General features: G+C 38.5%; 1 protein-coding gene across 1 annotated transcript; it reads right to left on the reverse strand.

Moving 5' to 3' along the window:
- Positions 1–6339: 6339 nt before the first annotated feature.
- On the reverse strand, positions 6340–18647 carry LOC118889452 (ATP-dependent RNA helicase DDX3X-like). Its single transcript, XM_036841211.1, has 17 exons — positions 18490–18647; positions 16479–16539; positions 14979–15026; positions 12836–12965; positions 11825–11986; positions 11291–11390; positions 10752–10887; positions 9671–9756; positions 9323–9421; positions 9081–9241; positions 8668–8812; positions 8425–8569; positions 8019–8200; positions 7824–7941; positions 7448–7601; positions 7039–7172; positions 6340–6813 (listed from the first exon to the last, which is right to left on the reverse strand). The coding sequence occupies exons 1-17, from the start codon at positions 18529–18531 to the stop codon at positions 6734–6736; spliced, it is 1983 nt and encodes a 660-aa protein (XP_036697106.1). The 5' UTR covers positions 18532–18647; the 3' UTR covers positions 6340–6733.
- Between the last annotated feature and the right edge of the window lie 1426 nt (positions 18648–20073).

Below are 20073 nucleotides of genomic sequence, written 5' to 3' on the forward strand. Positions count from 1 at the left end.
GGTAAGGAATTATATTACTGTCCAACATCTAAAATTTTGCTGCATATTAAGACCAATTATAGGCTAATAGTTGTTACTCAGAAGTGCAGCTTCAAGAAATAGAAAGGTGGAGTTTTTTTGGTTTTGTTTTTCCTGATCAGTTGTATCTGTGTGTACCAACCTATAAAAATTAAAAATTATAAGGTATGAAAATTGAGTCCTTTGCATTATTTGCAAGGTGGGTCAGATCAGAGATACAGCTTTTCCCTTCCACTGCCTTGTTACTAAATCCCATGTTTCATTGAGTCAGCAGGGCCACCATGAATGTGCACATCCTGATAGCAGCCAAAATTCAGGAAAGGTGACTGTATACAATAATTTCAGTTCTTGTTTTGGGGATGGATATATGTGGAAAATCATTAATAAATAGCTGCTCACACATGAGAGTCATCACATAGTTCTCAAAACTTGAGGCTTTTTTTCTTGCTTCCTGGAATTTCATTCCTTAGCATGAGAAACACATTCACTTACGACTTTTGTTTGTGTTTTTTCTTTTGTTTGGCTGTGCCATGCCGCTTACAGGATCTTAGTTCTCTGACCAGGGATTGAACTCCCACCCTTGGTAGTGAAAGTGCTGAGTCCTAACTACTGGACCACCAGAAAATTCCCCATTTATGACTTCTGAATGAAAGCTTTAAAAAAAAAAAAAAGGATTATCTCAGGGTTGCTATCTCAAGGCTTTTGTGTCTCATTATCTCCCTTTTTAGATCTCAGTGAACTCTTAACCTCTGATCCTTTGCTTCTCAGAGAGTCACACTACTTCTCAGCCTCTCATTTTCAGCTAATGAAAGTGTGATTAAAAACCTTCAGTCCAGATTGTTGTTGAATTCCTAAGTAAGGATTCCAATGGCAGCCTACAAACCTCCCCAGAGCTCTAATTAAACAGTGAACAAATGTATCCAGAGATGAGTGCACTGGATCACTCACAGACATTATGGTATATGAACCCACTAAGAAAAAACATTTGAATAGGAGACAACTATGTGAAAGTACAAGTTGCATCATGTATTTGCCTTGGTCAGCACGCAAACATCAATTAAGGACCAAGATAATCTTCAGATCTGTGTTCCCTCAATAACTTCCTTGCAGCTCTAGCCCTACTTCTTTCAGACTGGATTAGAGCTGTCCACATCACCAGGATAAAACAGACTACGCGGTTTGACTGGATGGTAACTTTGGCAATCATCCTTAGGAGCAGTTTCCAGGGCACCATTAGCACCCCTGCACCTGACACTTAAGGGTACCATGTGAGGAGCTGATAATGGGGACATGGCTCTGTAAAATAGCTATGTCCTTTACCCTGTTTGCTCCCTGCCTGGTCACATGGAAAGGGAACATATTTTTCCAGAAGGGCAACATAATGGTTGCTGATTTAAACTAAAGACAAAAGGCATTAAGGCAGTTTTTTAAATTATTTTTGCCATCCCTCTACCAGAAACCAAATGCTAACCAAGTTGCTATCATGAAGGGTTGGTCTCAACTTCTCATGCAAATATTCCTCAGTGGTGACATGGGGTATATAATGGCACTGTGAAGATGTTAAGATAAAATGAGATTAACTCTCAAGACTGCTACTAATGTCCTGCATCTTGATGTATGTGTGGATTATAAGAAGTGTACACATTTGTCAAAAAACATGGAGCTGTTAGGACTTGTAAAATAAAGGACCTGTGGCAAAAAAATATAAAATTAAATTAAAATTAAATTAAATAAATAAAATAAAATAGGACTACAAAGCACTCTGGGGCTTCCCTGGTGGCGCAGTTGTTAAGAATCCACCTGCCAATGCAGGGGACACGGGTAGAAGCCCTGGTCTGGGAAGATCCCACATGCCATGGAGCAACCAAGCCCATGAGCCACAACTACTGAGCCTGCACACCTAGAGCTGGTGCTCTGTAACAAAAATGAGTCAATTAAAAAAAAAACTTTCTATAAATTGGCAAATTGGACAATAATCTTAAATGGGGAAAAGTCTTTTTTTTTTTTATACATTTATTCTTGTCCACGTTGGGTCTTCGTTGCTGTGCGCAGGCTTTCTCTATTTGCAGCAAACGGGGCTACTCTTGGTTGTGGTGAGCAGTCTCCTCATTGCAGTGGCTTCTCTTGTTGCGGAGCACGGGCTCTAGACACACAGGCTTCAGTAGTTGTGGCATGTGGGCTCAGTAGTTGTGGCTTGCAGGCTCTAGAGCGCAGGCTCAATAGTTGTGGCGCACGGGCTTAGTTACTCCATGGCATGTGGGATCTTCCTGGACCAGTGATTGAACCCATGTCTCCTGCATTGGTGGGCAGATTCTTAACCACTGCACCACCAGGGAAGTCCCTCTTATTAATTTTTAAAATGCATCTGAGACCTGAAGGAGACAAATGCAATCCACATCAGGCAGACCACAAGCCTAGGCGAGAGGAAGGGCATTGGGAAAGTTTTTTCACTGGAAGGAAAAGTTACCTTTAGTTATTTCAGCTTCCCTGAATCCCATTATTCATCTGTAATTAATTATTTACTAATTTTTAATATGAAAAACCTTACATCAGCTCAACTCGGTGCTCTGTGGTGACCTAGATGGATGGGATGGTGGGGGGTGGGAGGGAGGTTCAAGAGGGAGGGGATATATGTATACCTATAGCTGATTCACTTTGTTGTACAGCAGAAAGTAACAACATGGTAAAGCAATTATACCCCAACTAAAAACAAACAGACTTGTATAACTGAACCTCTATGTTCCCATCACCCAACTTCAACAATTATCTGTATCTTGCTAATCCAACTTCACTTACCGTTTTCTGTAAAAAGAAATCCCAGATTTCTTTTAGCTTTTTGTATGTCAGCATGTTCCTAAACTGGATAAGGTCAAATTATTTTTTTTACATTAACCTCAAGAAAATGGTTCAAATGTGAAGCACTAGTCATCAGGAAAATACCAATTAAAACAATTATGTTATCAATACACACCCACCTGAATATCTAAAATTTAAATACTAAGCCAAAATATGATGAGGGCATGGAGCAAACAGATCCCTCATACAACTGTGGAAGAAGTGTAAAACAAGAATAAATGCTTTAGAAAACTGGTATTATCAAGTGGAAAGATGGAGGTCATGCAATCCACTTCTAGTTTAGAATGTATCCAAGAGATATGAACTTATCTTTCATAAAAGCTGGCACATTCTATCCTGGACCAAACTCTACTTGTGCTCCTCTGAGCATTTTCCAACTAGGCCTCAACTTTTGGACATCTATTGTTTGTCTCTGTATTGTCCAATTTTAACAAGAATCCTAAGTCAGTTTAGCCGAATCCAATCCTCAGTATCTGGTCACTCTCGATGACAACAGGGTTGTCAGTCCCCCAACACCCCGCCGGTGTTATCTAATTATTACCCTAAAACCACCTTCAGCAAGTCCTGTTAGGTCAGTTAAGCAAAATACATACCCCTCCCCTTGTTTCTTTCCTCTTAGTAATTTTCTATCCACTGACATTCCCCCCACCCCGCCCGCCTTGCTCCTTGGGTATATACATTCCCATTTGCCCATGTATTCAAAGTAATTGAATCCAGTCTCTCTTCCACACTGCAAGACCCCATAGACCCTACTGAATAGTCTTTACTCTCTTTAACAAATGTCACGAATAATTTAACATAACCACAACCTGGAAACAACCCAGGTGTGTTCAGCACACAACAGAATTCAATATAGCAGTTAGACCAGGACAGCTCAGACAGTATTTTATCTCACACATGTAATGCTGAGTGGAAAAAACTGTATAAGAACGTAAACTGATCTCATTTACAGGATGTTTAGTAACAGACAAAAGCCAGTCTACAGTGTTAGAATTAAGGATACATGGGAGGTTAGTTCTAAAGCTTAAAAAAAACACACACACAAAAATACCTATTTCATAAAGCTATTGTAATGTTAACATGTTAAACTGGTTTGGTTCTTTAACAATATCTCTTACTTGGTAGTGGCTGCAAGCATCAGTGTGGGTAATAATGATTTATCAGCCAACAGAAGGAACCAAAGTTGGAGACTGGGAACCTCTGCCATCTCTGTTACCTGTTCCAATTAATTCTTGATCCTGAAATAGATCAGTGCAATACATGCTATATAGGTCTTTTAGATTTCTGCGATTTATAATAAAAAATCCTGTTTCTCTATATCCCCACCTTACACCACCTTCATTTATTCAAATACTTAAAACACAGGAATACTACTTGCTTCATGAAGAAGTATTTCACAAATGGGTTTGGCAGATAACCAAGAAATATCACTTTCAAACTCTTCAGGTTGAGAGCACAGATTCATTTCTACCTCTCATTAAGCCACAACTGACAACAAAGGTTGTATTCAACTCTTTATTTTAGTAAAATCAGAAAAAACACAGCACATGCAGTGCTAGCATCTAAAACTAATACTTTAAGCAATTACTAAACTTACAGTGACTTGAGGTTCGATGTTTACATACAGCAAATTTTGATTCTATTCTTATTTACTGAAAATATTGCTGGCTGACAAAACTGAATGTAAAAGTCACTTATTATGGCATACACAAAGATAACCACGTTTGAGAACTACAATTTGCCAGACACTGAAAACCAAACAAAACAAAGTATGTACTAAATAAAACTGAGAACCTTTTAAAATGTGGACACTTCATATGTGTTTAGAAGTGTTTCGTTAATATTTTAAGACAAATGTATCAAAACCTTGGCATGTTGTAATTTCAAGTTGCCAATTTTGCCTTAAATAATGTCAGAAAGTTACAGCTACCTAACATTGCCAATGCTGGGTCTGCTTAATTTGACTCAAGTTTAATAGGACTTAACATTATAAGCTCACACTACCCTGAAATATTTTACTTCACATACGGTGACATTCAACATTCAAGTGCCAGTGTTTTTGTACTTTTGGTCAAGTTTCTTTAAACTTCCAAAGAATCACTTTTAGGCTTACAAAAATAAATATATGTCAAAATGTTCAATAAATATTACACAAACTAGCAGCAAAAAGTATCTACAATCTGTCGTGTGCAAATAGTTTCTTCTCAACTATCATTCCATGGTCCCAAATAAAATTTTAGAATCTAGTTCCTACCACGCTGCGTTCAACAATTTCCAAGAGACAAAGATTGGAAATTTAAGGACACGCACACGAGACATATATATAAAATTCTCTGAACGTGCAATAAGTATTTTGTAAAAATTTATGGGCAAAAGGTACAAGAGTCTAAATCTATACTAGTTGAAATAGCACCGTAACAAATGACCTCAATACTGTCAAGTGCACCTACAATAAAGTTTTAGAACAAGGCACAATATGCTTGAAAATCTATTGCACTTTAAGAAATTTTTGCCTTCTGAAGCCATTGTAAAGATTAGCCTATAAAGATCACTATATTCCAACCACAAAATCGGCCCAGAATTCCAAGTGGCAGAGGCATTTTTAGTTGGTGAACAATCATCTTTGGCCAAATTTAGCAGAAAGTGACTATAAATACAATGGAAACCTATGCAACTAAAATACATTAAAACTGCACTATATAGAAATAACACCTTGTGCAGTTTAGTACGTATTTCCAACCTGTGTGATCTCAAGGATTTCAGAGTTTGTTGCTACTCTGATTTACCAACTCTACAAGTGTTAAGTCATTTTAACATTTCAACGCAGCCTAAACAGAAAAAAGAGAATCTGCATTAAAATAAAAGCCTGCTGCACAATCCCTCCTGCTCATATCCTCTTGACCAAAAAACATCAACACTAGCATGCACTGAAGACCAAAATCCAAGCAGGTCCTTTGGACTGGTCACTGGCATGGTCAGCCATTTTACCATCTCAGTTTCATTTATGGCAGGCATTAAAAACATCTAATTAGATAAAATTTCCCCTAAACACTTCTGTTATCAAAACTTTGAAACTTTTCCTATAATATGCCCGCATTTGCCTAGCTTAGAATAACCTAAACATTAATAAAGGAACTGTTATATTTACTTGCATTAACTTCGAAGAGTGCTTTGAAAAACATATGGATGTATTCATACATGCCACCTCATCATGACCGGAATGGCTTATTTAAAGATTACAAGTGCCTAGCCAGGATAGAGTGAGCAAGTCAGAACGTCAACTTAGTACAGGCTGCCACATTAGAAACTAATTCTGCTCTAAGATGTTTTCCTCCCCACTCTGCAAGTTATCAGAAAGTCCTAATGCAGGATACCATCCAAGATTTTTTCTTTATAATATCTACAGATGAACTGATGATTCCTGTTAAGTTGCATCACACCTGTGCACCAAAGTTTGATTTTAGCCCAAGTTCAGTGGATTTATTTTGTCAAAACAATTGAAAACTAGGACATTACTGAGCCAACAGGACATCAAAATAATAAGTTGCCTAAAGTTAAAGTCACAGTACATTAACAAATGATCTTCAGTCACAAAATTATAAATGTAGTTTGGGATGGAAATAAGCAGGAGGGGAGTTAATCCAAACTACAGCAATTAAGTTTTCAAAGCAACTTCTTAATAGGGTTGTTGATTGTTCCTTTCTTTTCTTCCTTTGGCTTTGAGCTCCCTTGAATTTTCAGAAGAATCACAGTTGGTAATGTACTGCTAGTTCTTGAAGCTATACGGTTTAGTCTGCTTAAGTTACATGTGGTTTCCATATTAGCTTTTTCAAAAGGGTGACTTTGCTGTGAAGCGGATTCAGTTGCCCCACCAGTCAACCCCCTGAGAATTGCAATTTCCTCCGTATCCATCACTATTGTAGAAGCCTCCATAGCCACCTATCAAGAAATGTTAAAAAAGACAAATTAGGTCAGCCATTTTAAGTATCTTTTCTCTTGCTTCTCAACTACTTTAATATAAGCATAACAAAAAAGGATTAACTCTTAGTGTTGGTTTTGTGTTCTTTGAAATAAAATTTGTCCAATAAATTACGCTGTGAAAAACAAGGGGGGGTGAAGAAAGCCCTTGCCAAAAAATGAAAGGGGGAAAAAAATTAAGATTACCTCCACCAAATCCTCTGGGGCTGCCACGACCACCTCCAGCACTGTGGCTGCTGCTTGCATGACTACTACTAAAGCTAGAACTGCCAGAACTGCTACTTTGTCGATAGTCTCGGGCACCAAATCCTCCACTGAATCTGTTATTACAAGGAAAAAGATAATGTGGTGGTTTTATAAATATAAAATTGAATTAAAATGACAATTTCCATGCCTAAACTTCCCAATCCTTAGTTTCAACTCAATTTCCTCTAATACTGGTTCTGACATCTAACTACTCCATGTCACCCTTTCTAAAAATATCCCCTGCCCAAAGAAATGTAAGTAGTGGTAGCATTTTAGTTATTTAACCTTGGACATAACTTCCTACCCCAAACAAATAATATTAATGATGAAGGTTCAAAACAATCTGTACCTCTTAGAACGCCCACGACTGCCACCCTTATAGTGGTGATCATAAGCCATATTTTCTAACCAAGATGGCACTTCTTGTTTAGCTTCAACAAGAAGATCCAACAAATCTTTTGTGATATTTATATTTCTTTCATTGAAAAATGAGGTGGCAAGACCTACAAGAGTCCAAAAAGAAGTACATTAAGTCTAGGCTTCCATTAAGTCATATAGAACATTAATTACAACGCAAAAATATAACATTATAATTTACAATATAACCAAATTAGAAACTAAAACAAAAACTTTTAGATGTCTGACATCTGATGTCAGCTTTCCCTTGAAAGTAATGTTCTAATATTTAAATTTGTGTTAAACCATCAAGCAACTGAACACTTTACCAAGGTTTCCTACACGTCCTGTACGGCCAATCCGATGTACATACTCCTCAATATCACTTGGCAAATTAAAATTGATAACGTGTTTCACATTTGAAATGTCTAGTCCTCTTGCTGCCACCTAAAAAAATAATTTTTGTTAAAATAAAGCAATATTCAAACATGTTTAACTGAAAAAAAAAATTAAAATATACACACAGCAGTAGCCACTAGAATTGGGCTTTTTCCTGAGCGAAACTGGTGAAGGGCTTCCTCTCTATCTCTCTGTGATCGGTCTCCATGAATACTGGTACAAGCATATCCTGCATTGTATAAGAAATCCTCCAGCGAATCGGCACCCTTTTTGGTCTCCACAAAAACTAATGTCAGTGAATTCCTCCCTGAAAAATTATATAAAAGATTTTCTTTACTAACAGCAACTTTGCATCACTAAATATTAACTGGTTAGTTCTCTTTGCACTCAATAAGAATGCACATGGAGATAATTAAAAATAAGCTTGGTTTTAATGGTTAAAAAGGTGGGCAAAGGAAGGATAGGGTACAGGCTCAAGAAATCCAAATAGAGTCTCTTTATTCCTAACAATATTATTATTCATAATTTTACCTGTTGCATTTAAGAGGTCAAGCAGAAATGACCGTTTATCTGCCTCTTCTACCCAAACTACTTTCTGTGTGATGTTCTCAGAGGTGGAACCAACTCTACCTACGGCCAGAAATATATATTCATCTAAGAAATCACGAGCAAGCATCTGGAAGAGGAAAGAAGGTGTTATTTTCTACTTTAATTGTTTAAAATTGTCTGTTAATTTATCACTTACAAACACAAATGTTCTAAAAAAAGAACTACCTGAATTTCCTTAGGAAAAGTAGCACTAAACATCATGGTGTGGCGGACACCCCTTGGTGGCATGGTATCTCTTTCAACTATACGACGTATTTGAGGTTCGAACCCCATATCCAGCATCCTATCAGCTTCATCTAACACTAAGTATCTGTTATGAAAAAGACTCAGTTAAGAATTTGATGAGAAACTGTTGACTATAGTTGTGTATATAATTAATTATGCTAATATATTCATTTTAACATTCTAGCTTCATAATTTAATACATGTGAAACACACATAAAACACATACCAAATTAGCTGTTATTCGATTGTTCCAATGAACCACACAGGTTAACTCTAATACTAATAAAATACTACAAAACTAACGTTCACTAATATAAACATTAGTTACAAACCGTATATAAAAATTCACTTACTTGCAGAACTCTAACCCAATCTTTCCTCTTTCCATCATATCCACCAGGCGTCCTGGAGTGGCGACTAACAAGTGACATCCACGTTCTAAGTCTCGAATCTGCTGACCAATATCAGCACCACCATATACCACACAAGGACGAACTCGAGACCGGTATGAAAACTACAAGTAATAATTTATTGTTTATAAAAACATCACTAGAATCAATGAAAAAGGCAATAATCAGTAAAAATGCATATTTACTTTTCTGGCTTCCTCATAGATCTGTACAGCCAATTCTCTTGTTGGGGCTAAAACCAAGGAGATTGGATATTGTTTACGGCGTCCATTCCTTCCATTTTCCTAAGAAGTAAGGACAATTTATAAATTAAGCTCAAAGACTCAAAACTTTATTCATTTCTGAAGTTCACGACAGCAAAATCCCCTCTGTAATTTAAGGATTACACCCAAATATGTGTTTTCCTTGAGTAAATAGATTGAAAAGGAAACAAAGTATATTCGGCTTCATTTAGAAAGAATGGTGCCAACAGGTATGTACAAAAATTTTTCTAAGCAAAAACTACTTATTTTATAAAGGAAAGGAATCTTTACCTTCACAGCCTTCAAAGCCGCGCCTGGACCATCTGTATAAATTTGACTCAAGATGGGCAAAAGAAATGCTGCAGTTTTTCCAGACCCTGTTAGAAAATACTGCCTTATTACGTTTGAATAGTAATTAAAGTATTCTAAATGCCCTTTTAGTGAAAAAAAAAAAAAGAATTATTTTATGCCTAATTTTCTGAAATATATAGCATATCTATACAGCTAAGCAAAGAAGGCCAAATGATTTCTGTTCTCCATTTATAACAATGCAATCAACATATACTTCTCTGCAATTTAATCTGTACAACACAAGAAATTTTCTTCTAAAATGGCATCAACTTCCATTTCAATTCTTCCTTGTGTTATTCTGTAACTGTCAACGTCAGCAAACTTTCTGAAGTTTATAACAAGAGGACTTTGCAGGTCATTCTGTTACTTTGCAAAATAAAACCAACAGGTACTAATTAACTGTACTAGAACTTTATTTTAAAAAACAGGTAATAGTGTTGGCCCAAAGGTCACAAATATAAAAGACATAATCTATTTCTTAAAAAAGAAAATATTAAATAAACAAGTGAGTGAAGTTTATATATTTATATAAACATACCACTATATAAAAAGAAATTCAATACTTAAGTTTAAGATTTGCCATCTTTTACCTATGCCAAATTCTGATAGAGGAGTCAACCCTACCTCAGCCCTCGTATTTCCTAATTAAGTACTAGGGGATAGGAGGCACCTCTTCCTTTCCCTGTCCACATTTTTTATGAATCATAGACTCCTGGCTCTTCCCTGATTGTGGATTTCCTATTCCAATTATTGCTAACTTTCCCTGCAGTGAGTTCACAGGAGGGGAATATTATGAACTCAGTGGACAGAATGCTAGCAATATTAATGGGCTGATAATCTGCTGTAGAATTCCCCAAGATGCCCTGATGAAAATACAAGTTTCACCCAAACGATCCAAAGACATGAGACATCCCCAGCTAATCTTCACCTGACTCTAAATCAGGCTAAATACAGGACTCAGGCCTCCCTACAATGTACTGCTTTTAAGGCTAGTCAAGTTATTCTTCATTAATGAGCTTACCTGTTTGGGCACAAGCCATCAAGTCTCTCTTTCCTTTAATAATAGGAATGGCATGTTTCTGCACTGGAGTAGGACGAGTGTAACGAGTAAGCGCAATGTTACCCATGATAATTTCTCCCATCTCAACATCACTGAACTGTCAATGAAATTTAACCAGGTTAATCAAATACATATACAACTAGAAACGCCTTATGTTCTGCTGCAGTACGTGTTTTATGTTAACATTAGAACGTAAATTACCAGCCAAATGTCTACTTGTGGTTAAATGTATAGTTGCTTTGGATTTTATGTAAAAGTATCAAGGTATTTTTAAGAAAGTGGACTCCTGAGGGATCTAATCTACAACAAAGTAGTTTTGATTTTTTTTTTATATTTGACACATTTTCTATTTTAGGATTACTCAAAATGGTGACATTAATCTCAGTCTCTCCTTTTTCATAACCCAATGAAATTTTTAGCAAGAATTTTAAAGAAGAGTTAAAAAGTGAATCAAAACAACTTACACACACACAAAAAAACAAAAGCAAAAAGCAACTTACATTTTCAATACATGGAGGACAGTTATTGCCAGTTGCCTCTACTGGTATATTATCGTATTTCTCAAAGTTAATCCCAGTGTTTCCTCCAGAAAAGAGTTCCCTGAAACCAAACCAAGAGTTCCCTGAAACCAAATCATTACTACATATATCATACTAAGTGTGGTAAGTTTCATATCAACATATCAAAAACTCCAGGGACTTCCCTGGTGGTGCAGTGGTTAAGAATCCGCCTGCCAATGCAAGTGACACAGGTTCGAGCCCTGGTCCAGGAAGATCCCACATGCCGCAGAGCAACTAAGCCTGTGCACCACAACTACTGAGCCTGTGCTCTAGGGCCCGTGGCCACAACTACTAAAGCTCGTGTGCCTAGAGCCCGTGATCCGCAACAAGAGAAGCCACTGCAATGAGAAGCCCACGCACCACAATGAAGAGCAGCCCCCGCTCACCGCAACTAGAGAAAGCCCGGCGCACAGCAACGGAGACCCAATGCAGCCAAAAATAAATAAAATACCAAACCAAAACAAAAAAACTTACTGCTCCAAGCGTTCACTTGGTGGAAGTGGTTTTGACCAATCATCTTCTTCGTCTGACCTGTCACACCAACGACCGTGTCCACTACGTTCAAAGTTGCCAAAGCCAGTTCTGTCACCACGACTGCCAAAACCACCATAGTCATTCCGTCCACGATCATCAAACCTAAACAGCACACGCAACTGATCAGAATATGTCATTTGGCCAATATCATATTATCATCTCTCCAGAAACATACTTGTACATTAGTAATTCAATTGTTGGTCACAAGTAACTTTCAAAGATGTCAACAATTCACTCATTTGTGAAAATACGACTCTCTAATTAACCTGTGGTTATGTATAATTTATACACCTTTAATTAAAAAAGCAGAGAAATAATATATTAACATCAACTAAGTTATATCTGGCTATATACAAATGACAAGACTAAGGTTTTTAAGAGTTTTACTCCTACTTGTAAAAAACAGTATAGAACTAACTGGATATTAAGTTCTTAAGATCAATATATCACACTTGTGCAATGATTATGATCAAACTACAATAAACTAAAATTGATTAAACTACTATAGAGACGCCATTAAAAAAATAAAATTAACATTCATCAAGTAAGCATACTCTTACTGCCTGTAATTCCTGTTTAACAGATTATACTTAGTAAACTTTTGTTTAAAGTTTATACATCTATATATATAGATGTATAAACATCTATATATATCTATAGCGGGATTTCCTTGCAGTCCAGCAGTGGTTAAGACTCTGCACTTCCACTGCAGGGGGCGTGGGTTCGATCCCTGGTCAGGGAACTAACCCCACATGCTGCATGGCGTGGCCAAAAAATTTAAAAAAAAAAAGAAAATCTTATCTATAATAGGATGGTCTATAATAGGATGGTCTATTAATGAAAAAAAATGATTAAATGTCAAGGAAAGTACAAAGAATGAGAACACATCAAACTAAGAACTGATTCCTCAAATGCTACTGTATACACACTCACAAACTGAGAATAACTTACCTTCCCCTTGATCCACCTCCTCGATCACTGAAATAACTGGACTTTCCTCTTGAATCTCGAGACCCGAAACTGCTGTAGGCACCCTTGTCTTTACTACAACTCCACCCTGAACTGTTCTTATCATAACATCCTTCCAAATAAAGTAAAAATTAGAGAAGGTGACAATATTTTTACAACATCCCAGTCTTTTCAAAGACATAGCCTTTCTTTATCTTATCCTTGTGGGACCAAGGGTCATTGGAATTATTATCAAAACACTGGAAAAGAGAACCAAGATTGAGATAATTATTTTGATTAACAAACAGAGTTTTCCTATCTTTAATTCTCTTTTCCATTAGAAATTATTATATTAAGCAAAGTAACCTCATGGAATGAGAACACTGTACTGAATGAATACCACCCCTAAGAGGGTAATAGTTTACATGAAACACAAGTATACTACTGATACATTACATACCATTATCATACTAATAATTTAAGATACATTCTTTTTAAGTGTCAATGTTTGCTATCTACCAAAACCAATAAAATAGGAGCCTACTCTAAAGTGATTACTTTAACAAGACTGTGTGACAAGCCCCCCTTTTTAAAGATATGACTGCTCTCAAAGGAATGCCAAATCCACCCCCTCCCTCAATTTTTAACCTCAATGGCAGTAGTTAGATCAGCTCTAAATTAGTTTTTTAGTTATGTCCCATCCCTAAATATTAATCTCACAAACCCTGAATACAAAAGTAGGTCAATTTAAAATATATACTATATGCCATATATAAATTTCAGAATTCCCAACTAAATAAAACATTATTCTGTTTCAGCCTTAACCACCAAAATAACAGTTCGTATAACTGTTACTGTGCTCTGCATTTATGTATACTGTTATCAAATCCTAAGAGTACAATAATATTTTCACAACTATAAGTTTAGTGAGAACCAAGTATACCAAGGAAAAAAGAAAACTCCCATCCTTGCCTGTTTTCCTTCTGGACATGTCTCCAGGCACGACAAAAAGTTAACTCACTGAACAAACGATTAAGTTGAGAATTTAACTAGATTCACACGTTTCATTTAATATTCTGAAGTTTACAAGTTAATGAAGTTACTTTCCCTCTGCTTTATAGCTCCATCATCATTAGCCAGCCAACTGACGAATGATCTTTGCTAAGTGGGAAAAAGACTGTTAGATTTTTAAGGTCTCTTCCATTTAACTTCCTAAGATGCTGGTAGTACTCCCCCTTTGAAGCAATTACACCTTAGATGCAATTCCAGCCAAATATTCTGAGGAATACCCATGATGAAAGAAACTGCAGTTACTTTGAAAAAAGAATCCTCTTATTACCCAACCGATCTTCTGGTAGACATACAGACTTAAAAGTCTGCAGCTGTAAACAACAGACTACATATGGAGGCACAATATCCAACCACAAGCTAGTTTATTTCCACCCTTCCCACCCCTGCACCCTACCCCTTCTTTATCCACCACCTTTTGGTTTCAAATAGTTTTCCTGACCTTTCCTTCTCTTGAAAATTTCAGGACACCCGTGTTGGTTAATATACAGCACTCAAATCATCATCACAACAGTATATTCCTAATAACTTTATCACTCTACATTAAAAACTTAATACTGAAAGACACCAAGTGTTTTAATAACATTTCAGACAAAATCTTTCAAATGAAGGATTTCAGCAAAAAGGTGAGACCAGACTTCTCCAACGTACTGAGTATGCACAAAGACGTAATCCTGCAATTCCCAACTATTCTGCAATAACCCCATTTTCACTGAGGCAACGTTTTAAGAGCAAAAAGTAGGACTTGTTTTGTGGTCTGTTTTACATAATAAGGCATCCCCAGATACACAAACGCACCTCTCTCAGACTGAAATCAGGTCATCAACGTTTACAAAGAGATGAAAAGCACTAGTAAAACTAACAGTTTGGGCTCAAAACTGGGTAAAAGAAATAAGAATTATACATTATGCAATATTAGACGAACTCTTTCAAAGTTAGTAAGTGCTAGTTCTTAAAAACAGAAAACAGCACGGGGCGGGGGAAATGTGTATACACTTCCCAAAGTTATCTGATTTCTCCTTTGACTAACTTTCAAAACACAGAAAAATCTGAATACTAAGTTGCCATAACCACTTACCTTTAGATGCTTCCCTGTTCCTTAAGTGAGGAGGTATATAGCGCCCTTCTGTAAGAGAAAATATAAAATTAAAAGCTTATCATATCCTTTAAGACACAGCTTTTTGCAAAAATGTCTATTAAAAAACTAGTCCTAGAAAACAAACTTCAAAATCCTAATCCTAAAACCAAAAACGCTTCAGTAGCTACTAGAGCTTACTCAAAATTTTTAAAAAGCTCTGCTCTTTCAGGAAATTATTACGTGAATTATAACCTTTAACTAACAAATATAACCATTACTATATACAATAAAACAGGATACAAAGAGAAAAAGGGTATGTACTAAATCGACTGACCAATTTCAACTAACCAACTTTCCATTTCACTATTATGAACACTAAACACTTGACAGCTGCAAAGGGAAAATGATTCTAAAAAGGAACTGACAGTATATCCAAATTGCTAACTTAACTAAGATTAAGTATTCAAAACTGTCTACCGGTGGAATTAAATCCTTTTGATATTCATACAACGGCAAATAAGATTTGATATAGGGCTTCCCTGGTGGCGCAGTGGTTAAGAATCTGCCTGCCAATGCACGGGACACGGGTTCGAGCCCTGGTCTGGGAAGATCCCACATGCCACGGAGCAACTGGGCCCGTGAGCCACAATTACTGAGCCTGCACATCTGAAGCCTGTGCTCCGCAACAAGAGAGGCCGCGATAGTGAGGGGCCCGCGCACCGCGATGAAGAGTGGCCCCCGCTCGCCGCCACTAGAGAAAGCCCTCGCACGGAAACGAAGACCCAACACAGCCAAAAATAAATAATTAATTTTTAAAAATTTTAAAAAAAAAGATTTGATATAAATTAACGAGACTTGAAGAGGCTTTTCAGGGTGCACCAACTGCTCTCTTGGAAACCCGGGTCCAAGGTGAAATCTGCTACCACATAACAGAACACCAACTTCCTGTCCCTATCCACCTAACTGTGACACTAACCTCTAACAAGTCACAAGTAAATAAAAACAATCCAGAAACCCCACTCTCCTCCAAAGATTTAACTTCTCTTCAGAAGAATTTAATAACATGGCTAACATTTTAAATTTAATTACCACCCAAGAATCAGTAGAGCCAGGTTCCATCTGTTCTCCAGAACCAGGCTCAGGTTCTCCAGGGGGAATGAACAATACCTATAGCACACAGATGTACAGGTTCCCTTTATTAGGTTTAACACAGTTCAGGCCAATTCACAAGAGGGACTGACATATCCCCACCTCCATATTTGACCAGGATTCATACTGGGCATAACTGGTTTCCTAAAAGTGTGACTATTACATGAACTTTCTTCTAAATGATTATCTGTTTCCACTGAAAAACAACCAGTGTCATCTTATCTGAACATGCCAAAATACTTTATAAATTCATAGAATAACAACATTTTTTAAATTTAAACTTTCTAAGTACAATGAAATATTAACATTAAGCTCTAATAAAGATTCTAAATAAACAAAAATTTTACTTACTGCTTGCTGTACTTCCTCCTCCACTCGGATTATCAGAGGAGTTCAGGTCTAGACCAGAAAACTAGGAAAACAGAGATATTAATACCTCTTACATGCTGACACACTACACTAAGGGAAACATAAACACAGACAGCATTACAAAACACAAATCAGAAGTCCTAAATTCTAGTCCCACCTTCCAGCATTTACTAGCCAGCTCTCTGCTTTGTTTTTAACAACACTATACAAGTCTACAAATTATGGCAAATGCAAAAGGTAGGACTTGGGTGCCAAGTAGTACACCAGTATAGATAATTCAAATACATTCGTTCAAAACAAGCTGTCCCTCTAACAGTCTTCCATAGTAAAATCAGTCACCAAAACAAATTGTTACCATTTTCTCAGAGCCACTGGTTTTCTCCGTGGCATTATTTTAAGCCTGAAAAATACACCTGAGAAATGTTACGGCAACCTGAAGATTCTTTGATTTTATTCCCTAAAGACTGTAACTTAAAAAAAATTTTTATTTTATATACTTAAGTATAGTAACTATTTTTAACTCAAATTCCTAGGCAGCAACAGCACCACCCATCATTTAGTGAGCACTGTGTCATTTTATCACTGAATCATTTAACGCTTGCCACACCATGAAAACAATATTTTTATCTCCCATTTTAGAGATAAGTTCAAAGAGATTGATGGTCAGTTGGCACAAATGACAATGTTTTTACAAGATAAGTATCTTTAATCTCAATTCCTACCTGTCCCTTTACACTGATGGGCTTCAATACTGTAGAAAAAAGGTTATTTCACTTAACTGCATTTCTTAAGAACGAAGAAGTTAACTAGAAGTAGTGAAAAATTATATATGCCAAAATAAATCTTAAAAAGTACAAAAGATCAAGGAGCAAAACTGACACCTGTTTGCAAAGGAAAGCACTGTATTTAAAAAGAACAGGTCCATGTCGCTGCCATATTTGAATGTTTTTAAAGTCAGGAAAAAGAAAGCAGTAACAGAAAGTTAATCTTTCGTGCGAATCCCCTTTTCTAGTTTTTTTTTTCCCCCCTCTGATCAACTTCAAAGTCAAACACATAACCTGAGAAGACGTACAACACAGTACGTCTCACGACGGAAGACCGTACCACCCTCAGATTAACGGCCATTCAGTGACTCTTTTTGAATTAAGTAAATGGAATACGGCAAATCCAGATCCCTAACCTCCCAGGAGCCTCCCCGCCGGCGTCCAGTTTCCATTACATCCAGACAGCAGTCAACGGAAGCAAGCGGCGGCCACTTTTCGCCCCCATTCCCACTACCCCTTTGCCGGCTCTTCTGCGTCACAAAACTTTCCACTCAGGGAACACGGCCTCGTCATAGACTCACATCGACAGTACAGAGGCAGAAGGACGGCGGCGGAAACAGCAACAAAACAGCAGTTTTTTTTTTTTTTTTCTGTAGTGAAATCGTCCGCCGAAAATTACGGAGCTTGGGCCTTCTGTGAGCGGAGACCCAGCGCCGCATAGTCGTGCGAACCAAACAAAGGAGGCCGCCGCCATTACCCCTAGAGCAGGCCCTGTTACCCCCCGCCCCCACCCAATGTCCGCAATCCACCTTTCACCTATACGCCAACGACACCTTTGGACCTGAAATCAGTGCCGTCCATTGAGAGCCGAACGCCCTTGACACACAAAAAATGGTCCAATTTCGCTCACCTCCCTCCGTCACAAACCAGTCGGTACTAGCACATGCGCACCTCTGCTAGAACCGCAAGCACACACAAAAGCCGCCATTGTGCGCGGCCGAGATTCAATAGCTAAACCAAACCAGAGTACTACCAACTCGTTTTTTTCTCCACGCCGCCTCCATATGCTTTAATTCAGTTTTCTCCCCCGTTTGCCCACAGTCCAACCACGGCCAAAGGAACCCAGCAGGAGTAAGATGAAGGTGGCTAGTTAGCACTGCGCCATAGGCCACGTTAAGCCAGGGAAGAGCTCCAAGTATGAGAGCCTAGATAAAAACATTTCGGCTCACCTGCTGGTCCAGCCCGGGCTCGTTTCCCGCCGCATGACTCATGCCTGAAGTGAAGCGGGAACTCCCGGTCTCCAACTGCAGGTCTAGCGTATCCGGCCAGGCCGAATTAGGCCCACTTCGACCGCTTTACGTCAGTACGTAATCGGTGCGTCTTCTCTCCCGACAACCAACCCCTTTATGACTACATTAACGTCTCTCCGGCCAACGTGAGACCATTTACTCATAACCTCGCGAGATCTTTTCATCAGTCCCGTTCCCCCAACGCTCTCAGAATTCGCGAGAGCTTTGTTTCCCCCGCCCTCGCGCGAAGTTTTGGAATCTTTGGGAACTAGCGAAAACTTGCGGTGTACCGCTTTCAACCAGTTGCGGGGCTTTTAAACATTACGCCAGAACGTCCCAATCTTTCTCACCCTCCTCCCAGCTCTTTTCCCTGCTCCTTTCTCTAGCGCTCTGCCTTTCCCTTCTCTTACAGTTCGAGGAATGTGAACTCGTGTTAAATATCTCCGTTCCAACTAGCCCTCTCCCACCTTTGGGAAGCTTGCCCGAAGTCGAAACTAGTGAAATATCCCTGAATCTAAGAAGGTTGAGGGTCACTTGATGCCAGGTGTCGAGCGAGTTATAGAGCAGTCAACGATGGCTTAATTAGAATAGTCTGGCCGGGTGGGCGAAAACAGAGACGAGCAGACGAGCTAGGGGAGGGTAGATAGGTGTAGGAGAGCCGGGAGGCGGAGGTAAGCGGAGGGGGAGGTAGGCGGAGGGGGAATCCGTAGGGCGGGCGGACGCTACCCAGCTATGGTGGCTTGGCCAGGAACCCGAGGCCCCTACGCTTTGCAGGCAGCGACTGTGCCCTTCAAGCTCGTAGGTAGTCCGGGTGACGGAACAATGAAACAATGGTACGGTGAATGACGTCGGTGATAACGGGCTTTCCCGGTAGGCCGCTCTTCACCCATCCCCCACCGTGCAGGTACTCACTTTGCAGTGAGTATTTGATTTTACCCACTGGTTTAGGTACGGTGGCCGCTGGTAGTGCACTTCTCCAAAACCACAGGGCCCTGTGGGGTTCAGAACTACACTGTTGAAACCCAACAGGCCCAGGGCTATTTGTGGCTAGGCTTGCTATCAGCCTTCTGAACAAATTTTTAAGTGATTGGACGTAAGCTCGTTATGACCCTCGGGCCGCTGCATTGGTTGTGATTTAGAAGGAAATGGGCTACTTTCACAGCAGGAATCGCTTCCTCTTGGAAGATTCAGCGCCATAGTCCCCTTAAATGGAAGAAAACGTTGACTACTAGGTCCCTGGTTTGAAGTGCAGGACAGCTTATACTTAGTTCCTTAAAAAAAACGCTCTTCCATTCTTCTTACTGAAAAAAGAAAAACTGCATGATAGGGTCTCTTCCTGCTAGGGTTCAAAAAACTGTATTGTCAAAAAACACTGCCACAAAAAACGCTTTTTACTTTTTCAATTTGAAAATGGAAACATTCAGAGGTGGTTGGAACAAGTTGCTTTACTGCTTTGCACACTTGTAGGTGTAAGCTAGGTTAGCCCTTTTTATAGCAAACACTTTGTGACAACACTTTTACCAT

Source organism: Balaenoptera musculus, chromosome Y (genome assembly GCF_009873245.2).
Source record: "Balaenoptera musculus isolate JJ_BM4_2016_0621 chromosome Y, mBalMus1.pri.v3, whole genome shotgun sequence".
Lineage (NCBI taxonomy): Eukaryota > Metazoa > Chordata > Mammalia > Artiodactyla > Balaenopteridae > Balaenoptera > Balaenoptera musculus.

Coding starts and splice junctions, on each gene's coding strand:
- LOC118889452 (XM_036841211.1), bottom strand. CDS start 18,531: ATGAGTCATGCGGCGGGAAACGAGCCCGGGCTGGACCAGCAG. Junction 15,027..16,478: donor AGGAGGAAGTACAGCAAGCA/GTAAGTAAAATT, acceptor TTTCTCTTACAG/AAGGGCGCTATATACCTCCT. Junction 11,391..11,824: donor CCAAGTGAACGCTTGGAGCA/GTAAGTTTTTTT, acceptor GTTTGGTTTCAG/GGAACTCTTTTCTGGAGGAA.